The following is a 22,430-nucleotide window of genomic DNA, read 5'->3' on the forward strand; positions in this document are numbered from 1 at the left end:
AAGATTGTATCCATAATTATCACCAATAGATTTATGACTGTCATTCATGTTTTGATACATCTAGATGAGACATGTGCGGTTCGTGATCGATCAATTCTTGATAATGTCCATCGTTTTAGGAATATATCTGATTTGGCGAACAAAAAAACAATACATTCCTTGTGCTTTTGTTGGTCTTGATCAAGAGAAACCATATGATCGTGTTGAGTATGATTTCCTTTTTTAAGCGTAAGAAAAGAATAATTTGGTCCAAATGTTATTAAATTGATTAAAATTTTAAACACTGATATTTCTTCTTCTGATATAGTTAACAATCTTATATAGGATCCTTTTCCGTTGACTCGAGGCGTAAACAGGGATGCAGTTTATGTCCCTTGTAGTATGTATTAGTTCTGGAACCGTTTGCTGGAAAAGTAATGCAATATTTATTTGTTATTAATTTTGTTGTTGGTTGTTGTCTTATTGACGTCTATGCCACCATTTTCACTATTTGCTGCCTTATTCATTTCTAAGTCACATTTTCACTATTGACGTATATGCCATATCTTTCTTTAGTTCTTGTGTCGTTAAGGTTGTATATCATATGACATAACTTTTTTTTATTATCTGCGTTGTAAGGGTATAGTCTCATTTACGTTTATGCCACACCTTTCTCCGTTTGAGTACTGTGTCCATGGCGAATATGGAGGAGGGGTGGGTTTGTTGGTAATGCATTTTGGGGGCGGCTTATGGACGTCTATGCCACCTTTTCACTATTTGCTTTGTAAGTATACTGCCTTTTTCATTCCTAAGTCACATTTTCACTATTTGCTTTGTAAGGGTATTCTTTCATTGCCACATTGCTGTTTTATTATTTATGTCGTCAGTGTACTGTGTCATTGACGTAAATTACACATACTCTTTAAAGATCTGTGTAGCTTGGGTATATTTTCTAGACATTAATGTCACATATCTTTCATTCGCCTCGTTAGGGTTCTGTCTTAATGACGTATATGCCATGTTTTCATTAATTGCGTTGTTATGAAACTGTTTCGATGACACATAAGACTTTTTCACAATTTGCTGTCTAAGGGTACTCTCTCATTGACGTAGAAGCCACATCTTTTTGTTTTATTATTGGCCTCGTATGACACATATTGTCATTGTTTGTGTCGTTTTGAGTTTTGTTTTCTTGCCAAATATGCCACATTTGTGTTTATTTTTTTATGTGCACTGTACTGTATCCTTGACGGATATGCACATCTTTATTACCATTTGTATCGTTGAAGAACTGTGTCATTGATTTATACGGCACATCTTGTTTGTCGTGTGTGTTGTTCGGTACTGTATCCTTGACCGTAATGCCACATTTTCTTTATTTGTGTTGATAGGGTACTGTTTCAGCATTGACGGTTATGTCACATCTTTCTTGTATTATTTGTTTCGTCAGGGCATGGTCTGATTGATCTATATGCTATATTTTTTTCGCGTCGTTAAGGTACTGTCACATTGACAAATATGCCACAACTTATGTTTGATTTGAATCGTAGGAGTACTATGTCAAAGATATATACGACACATCCTATTTCAGTATTTATTTCAAAAACCTATATGCCACAACATTGTTTTTATTATTTGCGTCGTTTGAGTTATGTGAAGTATGTGCCACACCATTTAACTGTCTTTGGAGTACTGTCTTATTGTCATTATTATCACATTATTCAACAACTTGCTTCGTTAGTGTACTTTCTTGTTGGCGAAAATGGCACAGTTTTTTATCATTAGTGTCTTTCGTCTACTGTCTAATTGACGTATATAACACATTTAAAAAAAAATTATTTATTATTGGAGTAACGTTTTATTCCGTATATGCAACCTTTTTTAAATATTTTTGTCTTTGGGGTACTCTTTGTCCAGCGTATATGTAATATTTTCTTCTCTTACCTCATTCACTATTTGTGTTGTGAGGATACTGTATCGCTGATGCACAGAAATGTAAATGTCACTTTTTACACTAGTTTGAACATGTTCAATGTAATGATACTTTATCATTGACGAAAAGTTTTTTTTATTATTTGCGTCGTGGGAGTATGGTGTCAGTAGGTTTAATGCAACATATTTTTCGACTTTGTTTCGCCAGATGCTGTTCTGTTAACATCGTTTAACTGTGCTGGTTGTACAAGTACGCAGCAACGTCTGGTCGGAGGACATTAAATCTGATGCCTCATTTCGACAAAGCACCATGCTCCCTGCACGTTAAGAACCCTTGCAACATTTCTTTGAGGGGTCCGTAAATGGAATGTTGCAAAACACAATTTCTGTCCCAATTCACTTTACCCTCATTTTCCAATAACAGTTAATGTATCCCGACTTTCACCCCAGACGGCCTCTACTTCAGGACTTCGGGACCTTCCTATGGTCTTTATTGTTAATTTGTTATTTCTGAAATTGAAATAGTGAGCCACTGGACTTTAAGCAACGAACAATCAATCATTTACGTATATGCCACATTGTTTAATTATTTTTTTTTGTATCGCTGAGTAGTTACATGACACATCTGTTGTTGTTATTTATTTCGTTACAGTACTGTGCCATTGATTTATATGATACATCACTGCGAAAGGTGACTGGGAAGTAGAGATATGATTACCATTGGTCTTCCCCCGAACGGCAGTGGAACCCTCGACTAAGTGGGGCAATCGTTTGGCTGTGCCGGATGATCAAGTATGCAACCACGATTGGTCAGAACGGGAACGTTAAATCCGATGTCTCGTGTTGAGAGAATGCCACGCTCTTTGCACCTTAAGAACAACTCAACAACTCTTTGGGAGAACAGTAGGTGGCCTATTGCAAGGCCAAATTTATGTCCCTATCAAATACACTCTCATTTTCCAGTGGCAGTACGAATATCCCCGACCTTGGCTTCTATTGTAAGACCTATCTATTGTATTTATTGGTAACTTGTTCTCGTCCTGAACATGCATGTAATGTTTGCCATTGGACGTTAAGCAACCAGCAATCAATCAATTGTGTGATACATGTTACGTTAGGAAATGTCCCGTTAACCTATTCCACATTTGTTCATATTCTTTGGAGTTATGTTTGATTGACGTTTATGCCACACTTTCTTTAGTAAATCTGTCTTAAAGGTTGCATAGCATATGCTATACCTTTTTTATTATCTGCGTCTCAATAACGAATATTCCACATCTAATTTTTCTGTTTGAATACTGTGTCCTTGGCGTATATGACACGTCACCAGTGTCTGAGCAGAAAGTTGATGAACCAGGGGTATGTCAAAGAACGTCTCGTCATTTTTCTAAAAAAAGTTCATTGGAAGGAACCAAGACCTTGTTGATAAATATTCATTATCAACTTCACAAATAATACACGATGGTCTTGTAGTATAGATTCTGGGTACTGACGTTGTTTATCATCTTAATAACATGTTATACTATTCTTTTATTTGTCTTTATGAAAATACTGTTTAGTCTGTTTTTATTGATATCCATTTGACGTGGCTTGGTACTTGTACATCTCGTCATTGTGTTATTGTTCAATGATAATTCTCGTCTTTTGTCTTTCATTTTTGCTAATGTGCTTTGTCTATATGCCTTTTGGTGTTTCTTTGACACATATGACGTGGCTCTGTACTTATACATCCCGTCATTATACCATGGTAAATTTGTGTATTCTTGTCTTCAATTTTTGCTAATATGCTTGGTCTATATGTCATTTTGTGCTTCTTTTTTTATACATATTTGTTTGTTTTTATAGTGATTAAGATTATAACACAATGTTGACTTACCTATTATGTCTGTTTTTTTTTGTTCACACATCGTTATCAATATAATGGAATTTGATGCAACTGTCATACAAGTGAGAGGTTTAGCTAGCTTTAAAACTAGGTTTAATCCACCATTTTCTACATAAGAAAATGCCTGTACCAAGTGTCAGGAATATGACAGTTGTTATCCATTCGTTAGATGTGTTTGAGCTTTTGATTTTGCCATTTGATTAGGGACTTTCCTTTTTGAATTTTTCTCGGAGTTCAGTATTTTTGTGATTTTACTTTTTATGTTCCTTTGTGTCGTTTGGTTACAGTCTCATTCACATATGTCACATTCACATATGTCACATTCACATATGTCACATTCACGTACGTCACATTTGTTATGTCCTTGGAGAAATGCATCATTGGTGTATTTTTTTTAATTATTTGTGCGGACGTGAAATATTAATGGTTGGTTTCAGTGAAAAAATAATCGTGCAGTTGTTAAAATATCATTCATATTTAGGAACAGACGAATAAAAAAAAATGATGTACATTAAAGTCTACAGAAATTAACTGGAAGTGGGGCGGAGTTGCTGTTATTTCGGAGGATATACACAGCAGAATACAAGTGACACATACATATTCAAAAGTTGTTCTATTTTTCTAAACATTCGTATAGAATCGTTTTATTTTGAGGACAGATTAAGATTAGGACATAGATAAATAATAAAATTAAAAGAATAATTTTTATTGTAAAAAGTCAAATCCCCACAGGTTAAAATGCAAAAAATATATTACATAAAAAGCATAAAACACATGAAAAAAAGTTCAGAACGAGGCAAGTTAATACTATGCAAATGGGTTTCAAAAAGATGCTCTGAAATATATTATCAGTTTTAACCATCACAACCCAACCGGCAAATAGAAGTAAACCAAGAATAACATGTCTTTAGCCTAAGTAAACTTTCTCTGAAATTTCATATATATAGGTGTCAGACCACCAATTCACTCCCTCTAATTTAGAACGTAAAAGTAGCCTTACTCTGACACAAAATAGTGCTTTTGATGTCATAGTTTACTTGAACTAACCAACAAATTTGCAGATATGAAACGTTAAGTGAAAGAGTTGTTTTGTTGTCGCAAATTAAATTTAAGCGGTGATCATATTTAGACCATTTTAGGCCAAAATTTACGTCTATACCTTATATTGAACTTTTAAGAAAGCATTGTAGTAATTCCATAAAATAATTCATAATTGATTAAGTTGAATTTGTATTTGGTAGAAAACACACAAACAAATACAATCCATTTCGAATGATTAATGAAAAAACAAATCTGAATTCGAATAAAATAATCAATTTTCATTTATGTTCGTTTCGTTTTTACGTAAAAAAAAAAAACAACCTTCCCGTCATTTATATTACAAAATTTCCTTCATTTATATTACAAACATGCACAATATTTTCTTGTTTGTTAAAATATATTCCAAACAAGAACAGTTTTTCTTATTCGAATTTCTTATTTTTTTTATTTTCCATATTGAAATATTCAAGGAACAAATGAATGTTCAAATGTTTTAAAAATGCGTAAAAAATAATATTCGAACAACATTAATGAAATACAAAAGACGAGGCAAATTCAAGTTACATTTTCAAAAACAATTATAATTTTTCTGTAATTTGTTTTCAATTAAGTTAGATTGATAGAAGAGAAAACAAAAATAAATAAAAGATATTGTGAATGACTAAATGCACAAACAGATCCGAGTGCGAACGTACTCATTGTCTGAAAGAATTATTCATGTTTGTTTTCATTCTGTTTTACGTCAAAAAGAAAAGCATCATCATCATTACAAACAAGCAGAATTTTATTTTTTTTGTCAAAATAAATTCCCCACGGCTTGTTCAATCCATCTGATTCAGTAAGAAGTTCTCTATAATGTATACCATCATGAGAAATTACCACTACAGTGTTGGTGTTATATGTAGTCGCATACACATTCCCCTCATTATCTGTTGTCACACGACCTAAATCTTGAAATTTATCCTGTTTAAACTTCCAAATTCGTTTTCCATCTAACGAGCAGCAGTATATTGATGTAGTGTCTAGACAGACCAACCCGTCTCTGTCTACTGTAATGTCGCCGATATCGCCTGAAGGTAAAGGTAAAGTACGTATTACTTCACCTGTCAGGTCCATCACATGTATTATACTGTTATCAATAACAACGTACAGGTTATTATCATTATATGATATTCCGTAGCAGTAACCACTGGTGTTGATTGTACTGGTGACAGAACCTGTAGATATATTTATTATCAGTATGGTTTTGTTATGACAAGATACTGCTACAGTATTAATATTTACCACTGTCATATAACGTGGTGTATAGGACAGATGAATGTGATGGATATCAGTACCGTCTGAATTACAAATAATAAGTTGTCGATTATTACTACAGTCGGTGAACAATAATGTATTGTCTGTTTTGATACAGCTAGTAATGGACAGATTTTCATTCGTTGACTGTTTTATATTTAACTGTTGACGCAAATTGACAGAAACAGGAAGGTTGGTTTTGACAGATGCTTGATCCTGAGCTGCTACTTTGTTTGGTTCATTTTCTGAAAATAAATAATAATGAAGTATTGAGTTGGTTATTACAACAATTGTTTTTTTAATCTATAATGCAGTTTACCGCTAAAAGTGATTGAATGTTGTAACATATCTGATGTTTTGCACACTATATAAAACTCTGTAATATTGAATTTTTCAAGACCTCAAATTTTTTCACAGATGGTAACGATTTATTTCAGTTTTTTTTTTTCATTTTGAAGAACTCGAGCTTAGCATGATTCGACAACATCATAATCAAAGGAAAATTGAAAAACAGATAAGGGTAGAGCATAGTAATGTACTGGACATACCAATGCAGTGGGAGAAGATGTTTGTTTGACCTACTTATTTAAAATCATGTGCAAGATAATAAAAAAAATATGTATATGCTTCCTTTGTCCTAATCCCAGGGGAAGGGATTTCTTTACATACGTGCTGCTGGAATAGGTCCCTTTTATGTGTCTAATATATCAGTGGGTTGCAATTTCACTAAGGTACAATGTGAATGGGTCTGTTTTTTTTATATTTCAATAGAATATCTGTATATATGTTTTAACCGCTTTAAAATCAAATAAAGATGTAGAAAAAATGCACTGATAACTAAGAAATATATGAACGGGTTATGAATTTGTCATGAAATATATTCATGGGTCTCGATTTTTACCAGACATCAATTTATGAAACCGGGGAAATGGGGGTGGGATTTGAAATACCAGCTGCGCTGCACGTCTGTACCCACAATACCATGTTGAGACACCCCCTCCCCCTTTTGTGGTCCTTATTACCTTGAACTTTATTAAGCATGTATTGTTTTTTTTTTTGTAAAGAAAACAAACATCCGAATTTGATGGGTCGAAATTAATAAAGTAGAAACACATCGACTGTGTTGGCTAGTACAGCGTTTTTTACAATTGAAATTTTAAATTGTCTCACTTTACAGTACCCTGCATTTTTAAGGTATTCTTTATTGTTCTCGTCTTGAAAATTAATGAAATATTTGCCACTGAATGTAAAGCAAACAACAATTAATCGCGTAATCTTTTAACTACCAGTCAGAAAACATGTCTCTGCGGATTGTGGGGGCCGATGTTTAGTTTCGTTCAAAATATTCTTCATGAATAAAACTTTTTATTTAATGGAGGGAAAATTAAAATCATAATTATGCACATCTAAGTAAACGATGTCTTTCGTTACTAAAATTCCTGGTATGGAGCAAGTTTTGCAAGGGAGCCTCCTACTAATCACGATAGAGAACTGGGTACAAATCTCTCCGTTTTAAGGAAAAGGTTTCTCAAGAAACATTACGTAGTTCTGTGGGATGTATAAATACGCATCCACGTCAGATCAGTATAGGGCGATGAATATGAATTAGGGTAATGACAGCTTTACATTACAACTTTTATGGGGTTCCGTATTCCTTAGGCCGAATGTTTGACCCTATGTAACATGTCTTCGATTTTTTAGGCTGTCAAAATCCAAAATACCTCGTCCTTCATACCAGTCCAAGATTATTTAATTTGTTCCAAAATTGTGGTCTTTTTATTTAAACCACTCTATCGTTGTCGCCGGTTGTAATGTTATTTGGTAACTCATAGATGAAATGCAATATAACAAGACTTTTAGATGAAAATGTTTTCTATTGGTTTATATGCAAATTTTGGTTAAACCATGAAATCAAATATCCTAAATCCACGAAAATTGGTACCCACGAAAATAAATAATCCACAGTATTCGTTATGACTTCACCCAAAGGGTGACTGAGGAATAGAAATATGGTCACCATTAGTCTTCCTCCGACCGGCAGTAAAACCCTCGTCAAAGTGGGGCGTTAGTTTAGCTGTGCGGGATGTATCAAGTACGCAGCCACGTCCGGTCGGAATGGAGACGTGAAATCCGATGTCTCGTGTAAAGAGAGTGCCAAGCTAAATTTCTGGCCCAATCCCATATACTCTCATTTTCCCGTGACAGTCCAAATTTTCCCGACCTTCATTCCGGACGGCCTATATTACAGGACCTCCCGACATTCATGCCAAATGGCCTCTGTTACAGGACCTACCTATTGCATTATTGCATTTATTATTAAGTTGTCGCGAAACATGCATGAAATAATTGCCACTGGACATTAAGCAACCAACACGCAATCAATCAACTTTGCCTGAGAGAGTTGCAGTCCTTGTAATTTAGGTTAAAACATGTCTTATAAATCATCCCAATACCGAATCACCTCCTCCTCAGCTTGGGATTTACACAGTACTCTCTACAACACTGATATCAACTCAGTGCAGGTCTTTACAAATTACTTGTATCTGAAGTACTTATCTTTCTATCCGTTCATGTTAAAGCATATATCAAATGTACTGATAACTAAGAAATATATGTGGGATGTATAAATACGAATCTACGTCAGTTCATATGATGTCTTTTAAGGGAGCCCCCCAACTAACCACGATAGAGAAATCGGTTCAGATCTCTCCGTTGTGTCGCCTCAATGATTTTCACGAAGTTCTGTGGAATGCATAAATACGCATCCACGTCGGATCAGAATTGGGGACGTTGAATATGATGTAGGGCAATGACACGATTTCTACAGCTGAATATTAAAACGTTTTGAGGGTTACCTATCCGAAGAAAATTGTTGACTCTATGTAACATGTCTTTGTGTTCGGGGTTGTCATAATCCCAAATATCCTATCCTTCAGACCAGTCGAAGACTAATAAATCTGTTCTCAAATTGTGTTCTATGTGGTCTTTTTAATTAAACCAATCAATCGTTGTCGCCGACTGTAATGTTATTTGGTAACTCTTAGATGCAATGCAATATAACAAGACTTTGAGATGAAGATGTTTTCTATTGGTTTATATGCAAATTTTGATTGAACCACGAAATCAAATATCCTGAATCCACGAAAGTAAATAATCCACAATAATTCGTTATGACTCCCCCCAAGAGTGTCCGGGGAATAGAAATATGGTCACCATTGGTCTTCCTCCGACCGGCAGTAAAACCTTCGCCTAAGTTGGGCGTACGTTTGGCTGTGCGGGATGTATCAAATACGCAGCCACGTCCGGTCAGAATGGGGACGTTAAATCCGATGCCTGGTGTAAAGAGAGTGCCACGCTCATTGCACGTCAAGAACCCATGCAGCAACTCTTTTAGCGGTCCGTAGGTGGCCTGTTGAAAGGCTAAATGTCTGCCCCTATCGAATATACCCTCACTTTTCCGTGGCAGTCCAAATTTACCCGACCTTCATCCCGGACGACCTCTATCACATGTACAGGACCTACCTATTGTATTTATTATTAATTTGTTCTCGTGAACATGCATGAAATATTTGCCACTGGACGTTCATAAATCAACAATCAATCATTATGACTCCATCTTAAATGTTCAGGATTAAATTTATTTGAGGTGCAAATAACATAAAAAATAAAAGGAATAACAGGACTTTCACTGTTATTGTCAGTTTTATTTGTGACCATTTAAAGAAAAATAAGCTTTCCTGAATAATGATACTAGTATGTTTTATAGGTCTAAAGCAACACTGTTTAATCTGAACACATGTCTTTCTGTCTGTCTGAGGTCATGAAACTTGGCATGATTTCGTTGTTTTTGGTCAAATCTCATTGTATTTTTTTTGTTTCATTTGGGGACTTTGGTAAAAGATGCTGATCCTTGAAAGTCTCTGTTGAAATGTTGAAATTTAGAGACTTTATTCAGTCTAATGTTGTGTTTCTGAAAGTGTAATTTGATGAAAGCCGTACGCGTATTATTACAAAGTAATATTTGTTTGTCTTCTGAAAGCCGTACGCGTAGTATTACCAAGTAATATTTGTTTGTCATTGGGTAGCTGTTTTATTGACAATTATTTAGAGATAATCAGAAAGTTAGCCACTATACCTAACTTATAATTTAATAAAAAGATGACGTGGTATGATTGCCAATGAGACAACTCTTCACAAGAGACCAAAAGACACAGGCATTAACAACTATAGGTCACCGTACGGCCTTCAACAATAAACAAAGCACATACTGCATAGTCAGCTATAAAAGGCCCCACAATGACAAATGTAAAACAATTCAAACAAGAAAACTAACGGCCTAATTAATGTACAAAAAAATGAACGAAGAGCAAATATGTAACACAGCAACAAACGACAACCACTGAATTACAGGCTCCTGACTTGGGACAGGCACATACATAGTGATCCCAACCCTCTCCCTTACCTTGTACAGTGGTGTAACAGTACAACATAAGAACGAACTATACAAATCAGTTGAAAAAGGCTTAACTCATCAGATGGATACAATTAGAAATTCATCTAACAAAAACACAGAGTGGACGTGGCCGGGTACTTGTACATCCCAACAACAAAAAGACACTAAGTACAGATCTGAGAGTACTCGCAGTTACTGACAGCTAGTTCAAAGCCAATAACAACTAATAAAAAAAGAAAGCATCAAAGACTAAATTATCAATTAGTACACATCCAACATCCAATGGATTTAGTGTAAAGACGTCATTAACAGTCAGAGAAAAATATAACCTTGTACAATGCCAAGATACAGGTTTTTTTTGTGTCCAAAGTGGTCCAAAGTTGGGGTCTGCCACCCTACCCACCCTTACCTCAGAGTTAATAAAAAATTCCGTACGGCAATACTTTTGTTCGCACTAAGTACAAAAGGGAAGCTGGGTAACTGAGTCCTACTTGAGAAAAAATCAAGGGTGTTGTTCGGCTTATATTTAAAAAAAGAAGTTGTGGTATGATTGCAAGCGACCAAATGACATAGAAATTAACATCTATAGGTCACCATAAGGCCTTCAACTATGAACAAAGCCCATACCGTAAAGTCAGCTATAAAAGGCTTCGAAATGACAAATGTTAAACAATTCAAACGAGAAAACTAACGGCCTAATTAATGTACAAAAAAATGAACGAGAAACAAATATGTAACAGCAAAACACGACAACCAATGATTTACAGGCTCTGGACTTGGGACAAGCACATACATACAGAATGTGGCGGGGTTAAACATGTTAGCGGGATCCCAACCCTCCCCCTAACCTTGGACAGTGGTGTAACAGTACAACATAAGAACGAACTATAAAAATCAGTTGGAAAAGGCTTAATTTGTAAGATGGATACAAATACATCTAAAAAAATAAAGAGTGAACGTGAACAAAAACAACAAAATGACACTAAGAACAGATCTGAGAGTACTCGCAGTTACTAACAGCTAGTTCAAAGCCCATAACAACTAAAAAAATCATGCATCTAAGACTAAATTTAAGTCAGCTGCCTTTATTTGAACAAGAAACCAAGGGTGACTGGGGAATAGAGAAATGTCCACTAAGATCTTCTACCTACAGGCAGTAAAACCCTCGCCAAAGTTTGGCGTGATGTTGGCTTTGTGGGATGTGCAAGAGGACGTTTAATCCGATGCCTCATGTAGAGAGACTGCCATGCTCTCTGCACGGTAAGACACCTTGCAAGCAATCTGCGTGATGTTGGCTTTGTGGGATGTACAAGAGGACGTTTAATCCGATGCCTCATGTAGAGACTGCCATGCTCTCTGCACGGTAAGACACCTTGCAAGCAATCTTTAAAGGGTCCGAAGGTGGCCTGCTGTAAGTCGAATTTTCTGTCCGTTCTAATATACACTCATTTCCCAGTGTCAGTCAAAATTCGTCCGGCCTGCGTCACAAACGACCTCTATTACATAACTTACCTATTGTATTTATTGTAAATTAATCAATTTTATACGAGGGATTTGGAACCTTTGGAATTTTAGAAAAAAAATGTCTTATAAATCATCTCGACACCGAAATACTGCCTACTGAGAATGGGAAGTACTCAGTTTTCCCTGCAATACTGTTATCAACACAGTGCAGGTAAATACAAACAACACTTTACAATTGATCGTGTTTGAAGTGCTTATCTTGATTGGAATTCTTAAGGAGCTCGCAAACCGTAACATGTTGTCTGGTTTTGGGCTTACTTTTGATTCCAATTAGTTTTGTCAACTTTCCAACGCAAAATATTTTACCCTATATCTTAGGAAAAAACCCGAGGAGTCTCGTTCTTTGTATTTCCCCCTGTATAAAGAGGAATATTTTAAAAACAGGACTTTTAGAGTTATACCGTCATTAATATATGTTCTAGAAAAATGAAACCGGTTAAAAGATAAAAATATGTAAACAATGATATTACTTGGATTATGGTCTTCCTGCTTAGTGCTTATTTTCGCTCTGTGAGGAATCGTTTTACCCTGCAAACAAAAAAGATGATTTTATTAAATAAACTAGAGGCTCCCAAGAGCCTGTGTCGCTCACCTGATTCTACATTAGTTTTGGAAATCATGTAAAAATAGATTAAAATCATAACAGATACCCTAATAATGAATGAGGCCAAATTGGGTTTAATATTGGTCCTGTAATTTAATAAAAATCCTGGTGGCCATCTTGAACAGTAAATCGGCAACAAAGTAGCAACATTTAATCAGCACTTCGTAAGAAACATTTATGCCATGTTTTGGTTTCATTCCATTCATTGCACCTCTAGAAGAAGCATTTGTATGTATTTCCCATAAGGTCTTATGTTAAAGGAAGTCCCCCCCCCATTGGCGGCCATCATGGATGAAGGATCAGCTTCAAAGTAACAAAACTTAGTCAGCACCTCATTAGGAACATTCATGCCTTGTTTGGTTTCAATCCATTCAGTATGTGGTTCTCTAAAAGAAGACATGTGTATGTATTGTCCATAGGGTCCTTTGTTAAACATTGTCCCCATCTGGCAGCCATCATGGATGAAAGATCAGCTTCAAAGTAACAACACTTGGTCAGCACCTCAAAAGGAACATGCATGCCATGTTTGGTTTCATTCCATTCAATGGTTCTCTAAAAGAAAACATTTGTACGTATTTCTCATAGGGTCCTATGTTAAACTAAGTCCTCGGCTGGCGGCCATCTTAGATTATGGATCGGCTTCATAGTAAAAACACTTGGTCAGCACCTCATAAGGAACATTCATGCCATGTTTGGTTTCATTGCATTCAGTGGTTCTCTAAAAGAAGACATTTGTATGTATTTCCCATAGGGTCCTATGTTAAACTAAGTCCCCCGCTGGCTGCAATCTTGGATCATGGATCAGCTTCAAAGTAACAACACTCGGTCAGCACCTCATAAGGAACATTCTTGCCATGTTTGGTTTCATTCCATTCAGTGGTTCTCTAAAAGAAGACTTTTGTATGTATTTCCCATAGGGTCCCATGTTAAACTAAGTTCCCCGCTGGCGGCCATCTTGGATTATGGATCGGCTTCAAAGTAACAACACTTGGTCAGCACCTCATAAGGAACATTCATGCCATGTTTGGTTTCATTCCATTCAGTGGTTCTCTAAAAGAAGACATTTGTATGTATTTCTCATAAGGTCCCATGTTAAACTAAGTCCCCTGCAGGCGGCCATCTTGGATTATGGATCGGCTTCAAAGTAACAACACTCGGTCAGCACCTCGTAAGAAACATTAATGCCATGTTTGGTTTCATTCCATTCAGTGGTTCTCTAATAGAAGACATTTGTATGTATTTCCCATAGGGTCCCATGTTAAACTAAGTCCCCCGCTGGCGGCCATCTTGGATTATGGATCGGCTTCAAAGTAACAACACTCGGTCAGCACCTCATAAGGAACATTCATACCATGTTTAGTTTCATTCCATTCAGTGGTTCTCTAAAAAAAGACATTTGTATGTATTTCCCATAGGGTCCTATGTTAAACTAAGTCCCCCGCTGGCGGCCATCTTGGATTATGGATCGGCTTCAAAGTAACAACACTCGGTCAGCACCTCATAAGAAACATTCATGCCATGTTTGGTTTTATTCCATTCAGTGGTTCTCTAAAAGAAGACATTTGTATGTATCTCCCATAGGGTCCTATGTTAAACTAAGTCCCCCGCTGGCGGCCATCTTGGATGATGGATCAGCTACAAAGTAACAACACTTGGTCAGCACCTCATAAGGAACATTCATGCCATGTTTGGTTTCACTCCATTCAGTGGTTCTCTAGAAGAAGTTCAAAATGTAAAAAGTTAACGCCGACGACGGATGACGCTGGACGACGCCGGACGACGGACGACGGACGCCAAGTGATGAGAAAAGCTCACTTGGCCCTTTGGGCCAGGTGAGCTAAAAACAACAAATAATAATGTAACTTAACTATACATAATGTTATACTGAACATAAAACACGTATTATAATTGAAGAACGAAGCAAATTGGGAGGATTAAACAAAATATCACCTGTAAAATATTGTTAAAGATCTACATATAAACTTGTTGCAGTACTTGCATCCTCAAGAGTTACTGTTTTAGTGATCAGTCAGTAGTCATCAATCCGTCACCACTCAGTCAACTTCATATCTTCAATTCGTCAAACTTATAATGAAAAGACTGATAGATTGGTATTAACAGAATGAGCACTATTTATTACTACCACTAGATAGATACGTCTGCTGGGGGGACTTTTGGCCCATATGAAGTCATTAGCCCAGTAGCCAGTACTTTGGTTCTTGCATGAAAATACGAGTAATGTTTTAATTTGAAATGCTGTTATAAAATTTCGAAATGATTTTAAATCAAGGAATATATCTCCCTAGTGCATAGCCCTGATTCCCTGTCCTGGTTTGGCTTCACTATTTGTCTGTTTGGTTTAATCACCTTTTGAACGTTTGTATACGGTTTTAGATTTTAAATTGTTTGGCGAAATGCGCACCTAGTGCAGTACAATTTGTACCGTTCATTTTTAACGTTGTAATTACTACCGGATCAATACTTCTGCTTGAGGACCGTTCGTCCCCGAGAGTATCATTTGCCCTGTACTGGCATAGAAATACGGATATTGTTTTATTGAAATTATAATCAAACAATTTCAAAATCATTTTAAATTAAGGAATGTACTGTTCTCATGTATAGCTTTTTGTCCGAGTTTGGATGTACATTCGGGCCTTCTTGGTTTTATCAGCTATTCAGCGTTTGTATTCAGTTGTTATACGCCCGTTGTCTGTCCGTCCGTCGTCAACATGTCGGACAATAACTCAAAAATGCTTTAACCAACTTGCCCGAAACTTTGGTGAATTGTTTATATCTATTGACGTCAACTTCCTATCGATTACAAATTTATTAGATTTTACGTTTCCGGGTTATGTTATGTTATTCATACAAAAGGGTTTTTTTTTTCGGACAATAACTCAAAAGTGCTTTGCGCAGATTTCATGAAATTTTGGTGATAGGTTTATATCTTTTAGAATAACCTCCCTTTAGTTTGTTTTATACATTTCTGATATGACATTGAAATGTTATTGAACTTTATTCTTTGAAAAAGCTCATGGCGCAGCTGTTAATTGATTTTTGATTGAGCATCACTGTAGATACATTTATCGTCGAACTCGTAATCTGGTATAGTAAAATTGGTACCGTGTATGTTTACTTTGTTACTACCACTGGATTGATAGGTCTACTGAAAGACTTTTAGTCCTCGAGGATATCATAAATCCATTCAATTAGCCAGTACTTCAGACTGATCTGTCTTTATGGATTACTTTCACTGGCTCGATACATATTCTTGGTGACTTTTTGGCCACATCTGATAGATTTTAAATCCTCGAGGATATCATTAGCTCAATAGCCAATACTTCGGTACTTAAATGAATTGACGGATATTATTTTATTTGAATGGCTGTTTAAGAATTTTGGAATCATTTTAAATGAATCAGTTTACATGTATCTGCCTTGTCGGGGTTTAACTTTACTTATCGTCCTTTTAAGTTTTACCTGCTCTTCTATGTTTGTATTATGTTTTGCATTTTATGATTTTGGCCTCGTGCCAAAGAGAGGTGAAATATAAAATTAAAGTTTAATGATACCGTTACAAATACGTCATGGTTGACCTTTCGCATATGACAAGATACATATATAGTACCAGAGATTATTAACATGCGGTTCATTACGCTACCATTGCAACCCTCATTTTAAAATCTTTTCGAATTTGTGTCGATGAATCTATAAAAGAGACGTAAATATGCATTCACTACAAAGTCATCAGATCCAACTGACCAATTTGTATCTGAATGCGTAAGAATTTTGTGTTTTTCTGAAAAGTATGATGAATGTTTGACTTTGTCTCAACATATTCATAACATCATGATTTCTTCTTAATGAACTCTACATTCTAGATGTCTCAACATCTTCTTTACATTCTGAATGTGTCTACATATGTCTTAAACTGTTTACGCTAATAAATTACTTTAGAATATTTCTTCGTTTGGCATCTACGTTATTGATCGCACTATCAACTTACAAAAAAAAGTTTGTTTTTTTTCTTTTGGTTGAGTTTTTATCAAAAACAAACTAATTTGTCTAAATAGCATACTTTATAATAGCATACACGAATTTTTTGTAACTGAACGCTGTATTTACAATTGATTTGTTTCGGTTTTAGAGTCAAACATTTCTAAATTCATTATTTGCGTTTCCGTTCAATCCCCCCCTCCCCCACCCCCCAAAAAAATAGAAGGCATTGTACACTAGCTAGATATTCCTTGATTTTGGATTGATGAAGAGATAAGGTACAATTTGGTATATATATTAAAAAAAAATTGTTAATCCGAGGATATTTCAGAGTAACGGTCGTCAATCTTCGGAATTGTTCAAGCCTTACTCTGGAATTAAATTTTGTATTATCGCATGTTTTAAGGTCTTGAACTAGTCAATGCTACTGAATAATGTGTTTCAGAATTTGTGACGTCATTAACTTGTTTGATTGAAGGTTTTGTTAGGGACGACTAGTGTACATTTCTTAATAAATTTCCAGTGTGTGAATATATTTATTTTTATCATTTTTTTAGCACTAAGGCCAAAAACTTTCATTTTACTTGGTTAATTTATTTTGAGTATTTTTTTAATGCCAATGTTTTTGCCCCGTTGTTTCCTATAAGGTGAGGTTCAAAAATGTATTGACCATTCAAGTATTGAATTTCATATGGAGATTCCGCGATATTTGTGTTTGTGTTTGTTTATTAAATATGAAACTCTTTTTATCGATCTTGGTTATCTATTATATGAACGAATACATTGCTTGACACAGTCGTCACCTCTTGTCCTGTCACCTCTGGCCATTTCTAGGTTTCTGACACGTCTCATTTGTTGTATTGTGTTGGTTCTTAGGATTGTCAGTATGTTGTCTGCAGAAAGCATAGGCCGAATCATTTCTACTAGTAATGTAAACGGTTGAGATACCGGGGTGTAAGACACATATTAAAGGAATATCCGTTTACATGTAAAAACCCGTTAACGTTGCAATACTCAGTATGTTAATATTGTTAAGGTAACTATCAGAGTTATGATTATACATGTTTTTGTAAGTTATGAATAAACTCATCATCGATATTAGGATGTAAATTTGTATTTGCGCCTGACGCGCGTTTCGTCTACAAAAGACTCATCAGTGACGCTCGTATCAAAAAAAGTTAAAAAGTCAAAAAAAAAGTACGAAGTTGAAGAGCATTGAGGACCAAAAATTCCTAAAAGTTTTGCCAAATACAGCTAAGGTAATCTATTCCTGAGGTAGAAAAGCCTTAGTATTTCAAAAAATCAAAGTTTTATGAACAGGTAATTTATAATTATGACCATATCAATGATAATTCATGTCAACACAGAAGTGCTGACTACTGGGCTGGTGATACCCTCGGGGAATAAAAACTCCAACAGCAGTGGCATCGACTCAGTGGTTGTACATAAACTCATCATAAAAACCAGGAAGTAAATTTGTATTTGCGCCAAACGCGCGTTTCGTCTACAAAAGACTCATCAGTGACGCTCGAATAAAAAAAAAGTTAAAAAGGTCAAATAAAGTACGAAGTTGAAGAGCATTGAGGACCAAAAATTCCTAAAAGTTTTGCCAAATACAGCTATGGTAATCTATTCCTGTGGTAGAAAAGCCTGAGTTTTTCAAAAAATCAAAGTTATATGAACAGTTAATTTATAATAATGACCAGATCAATGATTATTCATGTCAACACAGAAGTGCTGACTATTGATCTGGTGATATCCTTGGGGAATAAAAACTCCAACAGCAGTGGCATCGACTCAGTGGTTGTAAATAAACTCATCATAGATACCAGGATGTAAATTTGTATTTGCATCCCGTTTTGTTTTTCATATGTTGTATGAACAGAGTGTGGTGAAATTTATGCCTCCGAGCGGTTTGAATACTTTTAGAGAAGAATCTGATGGCAAATTATTCACGAAATCAAAGTACAAAATCAATATAATTTATTCAAATGGTTATTTACTAATATTAAACAAATAAATCACCACAGCTGCAAAAATACAAATTGAAACTTTAACCTGTGCGTCAGTGAATTTTGCCTATCCCGGTATTGAATATTAGCTAAAAATACCAGTAACAACAATTTAGGCTAATGACATATTCATGGACTCTAAAATAACATTCAATATAAAACCTAGATTCCGTTTATTCTCAATTGCGAACTTCATCGATTTATGAAAGAATATAGGAAATAATTATTTGCATGTACTAATAATACTTAACCTTATTCTAATTCTTCTGTATAGAATTTAAACAAATTTTCAAACAGGCGAGGAGCTCAAAGTTTTACGTCTAAACTCTGGTCAATCGAAACTTTGCTTCCCGTTTTGTTTCTCATATTTTGATTGACAACGTATATCACGCCCCATTTTCCGCCATGCAAATCATTTCGCGATTATTAGTTATTATATAATGACATTTTACTTCCAATGTAATGAGACAACTCTTCACAAGAGACCAAATGACACAGAAATTAACAACCATAGGCCACCGTACGGCTTTCAACAATGAGCAAAGCCCATACCGCATAGTCAGCTATAAAAGGCCCCGGAATGACGAAATGTAAAACAATTCAAACGAGAAAATTAATGGCCTAATTTATTTACAAAAAAAAATGAACGAAAAACAAATATGTAACACAGCAACAAACGACAACCACTGAATAACAGGCTCCTGACTTGGGACAGGCACATACATACAGAATGTGGCGGGGTTAAACATGTTAGACTGTTTACAATGCACTTGGACAATATCAGACTGAGTAAAGTCTGTTCACAATGAGCCCAGACAATATTAGACTGAGAAAAGACTGTTGAGGAATCTAAATGATAATTTGACAATTTGTAAAGATGCCGTTTTAAAAATCATACCTCATTATTCATCCAGGGCGAATATATCTGCTCAGATCGATGCATTTGCTTATGCTGAATACAGAAACACTCCTTCTCAATTGTCAATTTCTCATATTCAAATGTGTCTTTAAAATAATAGCCATCACTGCATTTGAAATGGAGTTTAAACGATATTTTCACCTTATATCTCTCTTTTATATTTGTAATTAGTTGTGTTACTCCACTGAAGATATCGCTACACGTGCTTCTCAATCCCTCATGTTGTTCGGAAAACGACACGACCTGGAGAGCAATGGTATCAGACGACATGGTAACCATAATCTTTTTACCGCCAGATGCCTCACTGTCAAACATACAGATTCCTCGATATAAAGCAATACCACTATCTAATTTGCTAGGGTTGTATTTTCTGATAAACAAGGCGGATAGATGGTTAAAGAAAGAAGGTGGAAGAAATTCAAATTTAAAACAAAGCCAGGAAGTCCTTTTGCATTTATTTGTAAGAATGCCAATTTTTTCACATACAGCATCAAACGTGGAAGGCGGCATCATGCTTGGCATTACATAATAACTCGAGTTCTCAATTTTGACCAATATGTCAAGTTTTTCCATAACTTTAAGTAAATTATTTTTCTGTCCTGATAACTGACATCCATCTTTTGAATTGAAGAGTTCTGTTATTAGTGATTCACTCATTTTGCCTTGTCGTGTAAAACGTGTCCAGTCCTTAAGGTGATGCAATCTCCTGTAATCAACTTTATCTGAGACTAAACATCGGAAAGCATCTGCTAACCACTGAGGTCTTAATATGATCAAATCCTGTATATTTTCAAAAAAAATAATGTTCCCTACGTTATGCTGAAATCGAAGAAACAACAACAATTCCTCCTTTTCTAGTATATTGATATCAGGATGTTTAGCCAGATTTGACATGTCAGGAAAATTGATGAAATTTTTTCCATTGATCTTATTAATTTCAATCAAATGTTCTAAAAGAATCCATTTTAATGGAAAAGCATTACCCCAATTATCCATTTTACGTGCAGTCTCATAAATTGCGTATTGCAACTTCTCAAAATCTTCGTTACTATCTTTAGTATTTGACAGATAAAACTTGTTGTACAAGTGGTGATATTTGCTTTGAAATCCAAAAACATGGTCTATTTGATTATTAAGTTCCTTTTCTCTCTTCTTAAATTCAGCCTACAGAAAATAAATAAAAGAATCAGCAATTGTCATGTTTGATACTTTAACCGACATAAGTGAGAAATATAAATAGTTTATGAACCTCCAATATATAACATCTTTATTCAAACGTATCATTACATCTTACGACAATTATAAATACAATTTAAGAGTCCTCTATAGGAAACTATACGATATGATTGTCTGTCATTGTTTAAGTTTTTACATCACTGGGTCGATACCTCTGCTGGTGGACTATCAGTCCCCGAGGGTATCATCAGCTCAGTAGTCAGTACTTCGGTACTGACATGATTTATAACAAACTTTTCTAAAATTGCCCGTTTATAAATTTTGAAATTATAAAGAAACTAAGGTTTCAACTCCCTCAGACAAAGTTGACCTTAGATGGATTTGGCTATTTGTTTTAGGTATTTTTGTCATATAGCTCTTCAACTGTTTCGGTACTTATACATCCCTCGGATTTCAAATGTTTGGCTTTGAGCGTTCCTGATGAAGGTAAATCCAGAAAAGCGCTTCGGACGCATGAAATTATTAAACATGTTGTTTTAAATTTTTTACATCAATGGGTCGATACCTCTGCTGGTGGACTATCAGTCCCCGAGGGTATCATCAGCTAATTAGTCAGTACTTCGGTACTGACATGATTTATAACAAACTTTTCTAAAATTGCCCGTTTATAAATTTTGAAATTATAAAGAAACTAAGGTTTCAACTCCCTCAGACAAAGTTGACCTTAGATGGATTTGGCTATTTGTTTTAGGTATTTTTGTCATATAGCTCTTCAACTGTTTCGGTACTTATACATCCCTCGGATTTTAAATGTTTAGCCTTGAGCGTTCCTGATGAAGGTAAATCCAGAAAAACGCTTCGGACGCATGAAATTATTAAACGTGTAATTTTTCAATTTTTTACATCACTGGGTCGATACCTCTGCTGGTGGACAATCAGTCCCCGAGGGTATCATCAGCTCAGTAGTCAGTACTTCGGTACTGACATGATTTATAACAAACTTTTCTAAAATTGCCCGTTTATAAATTTTGAAATTATAAAAAAACTAAGGTTTCAACTCGCTCAGGCAAAGTTGACCTTAGATGGATTTGGCTATTTGTTTTAGGTATTTTTGTCATATAGCTCCTAACTGTTTCGGTACTTATACATCCCTCGGATTTCAAATGTTTGGCTTTGAGCGTTCCTGATGAAGGTAAATCCAGAAAAGCGCTTCGGACGCATGAAATTATTAAACGTGTTTTCAATTTTTTACATCACTGGGTCGATACCTCTGCTGGTGGACTATCAGTCCCCGAGGGTATCATCAGCTAAGTAGTCAGTACTTCGGTACTGACATGATTTATAACAAACTTTTCTAAAATTGCCTGTTTATAAATTTTGAAATTATAAAGAAACTAAGGTTTCAACTCCCTCAGGCAAAGTTGACCTTAGATGGATTTGGCTATTTGTTTTAGGTAGTTTTGTCATATAGCTCTTCAACTGTATCGGTACTTATACATCCCTCGGATTTCAAATGTTTGGCTTTGAGCGTTCCTGATGAAGGTAAATCCAGAAAAACACTTCGGACGCATGAAATTATTAAACATGTTGTTTTAAATTTTTTACATCACTGG

General features: G+C 35.4%; 2 protein-coding genes across 16 annotated transcripts in view; one reads left to right on the plus strand and one right to left on the minus strand.

Moving 5' to 3' along the window:
- The window catches only part of LOC127732399 (transient receptor potential cation channel subfamily M member 3-like), a 208,273-nt gene that overhangs the window by 43,217 nt on the left and 142,626 nt on the right, over positions 1-22,430 (plus strand). The gene's annotated exons all lie outside the window — the stretch shown is intronic.
- Positions 4,487-22,430, minus strand: part of LOC127732395 (probable serine/threonine-protein kinase roco6) — a 77,655-nt gene continuing 59,711 nt past the window's right edge. For 7 of the 8 annotated variants that reach the window (XM_052241427.1, XM_052241428.1, XM_052241430.1 and 4 more), the window contains 3 exons: positions 19,621-20,805; positions 12,581-12,638; positions 4,487-6,378 (listed from right to left, as the gene is read on the minus strand). In XM_052241427.1, the coding sequence (XP_052097387.1) occupies positions 5,549-6,378; positions 12,581-12,638; positions 19,621-20,805 (2,073 nt within the window). In that variant the 3' untranslated portion in view covers positions 4,487-5,548. The remainder of the gene's footprint in view (positions 6,379-12,580; positions 12,639-19,620; positions 20,806-22,430) is intronic. The other variant, XM_052241432.1, reaches the window with a different exon arrangement.

This window comes from Mytilus californianus, unplaced genomic scaffold, assembly GCF_021869535.1.
Source record: "Mytilus californianus isolate M0D057914Y unplaced genomic scaffold, xbMytCali1.0.p SCAF_24, whole genome shotgun sequence".
Classification (NCBI taxonomy): domain Eukaryota; kingdom Metazoa; phylum Mollusca; class Bivalvia; order Mytilida; family Mytilidae; genus Mytilus; species Mytilus californianus.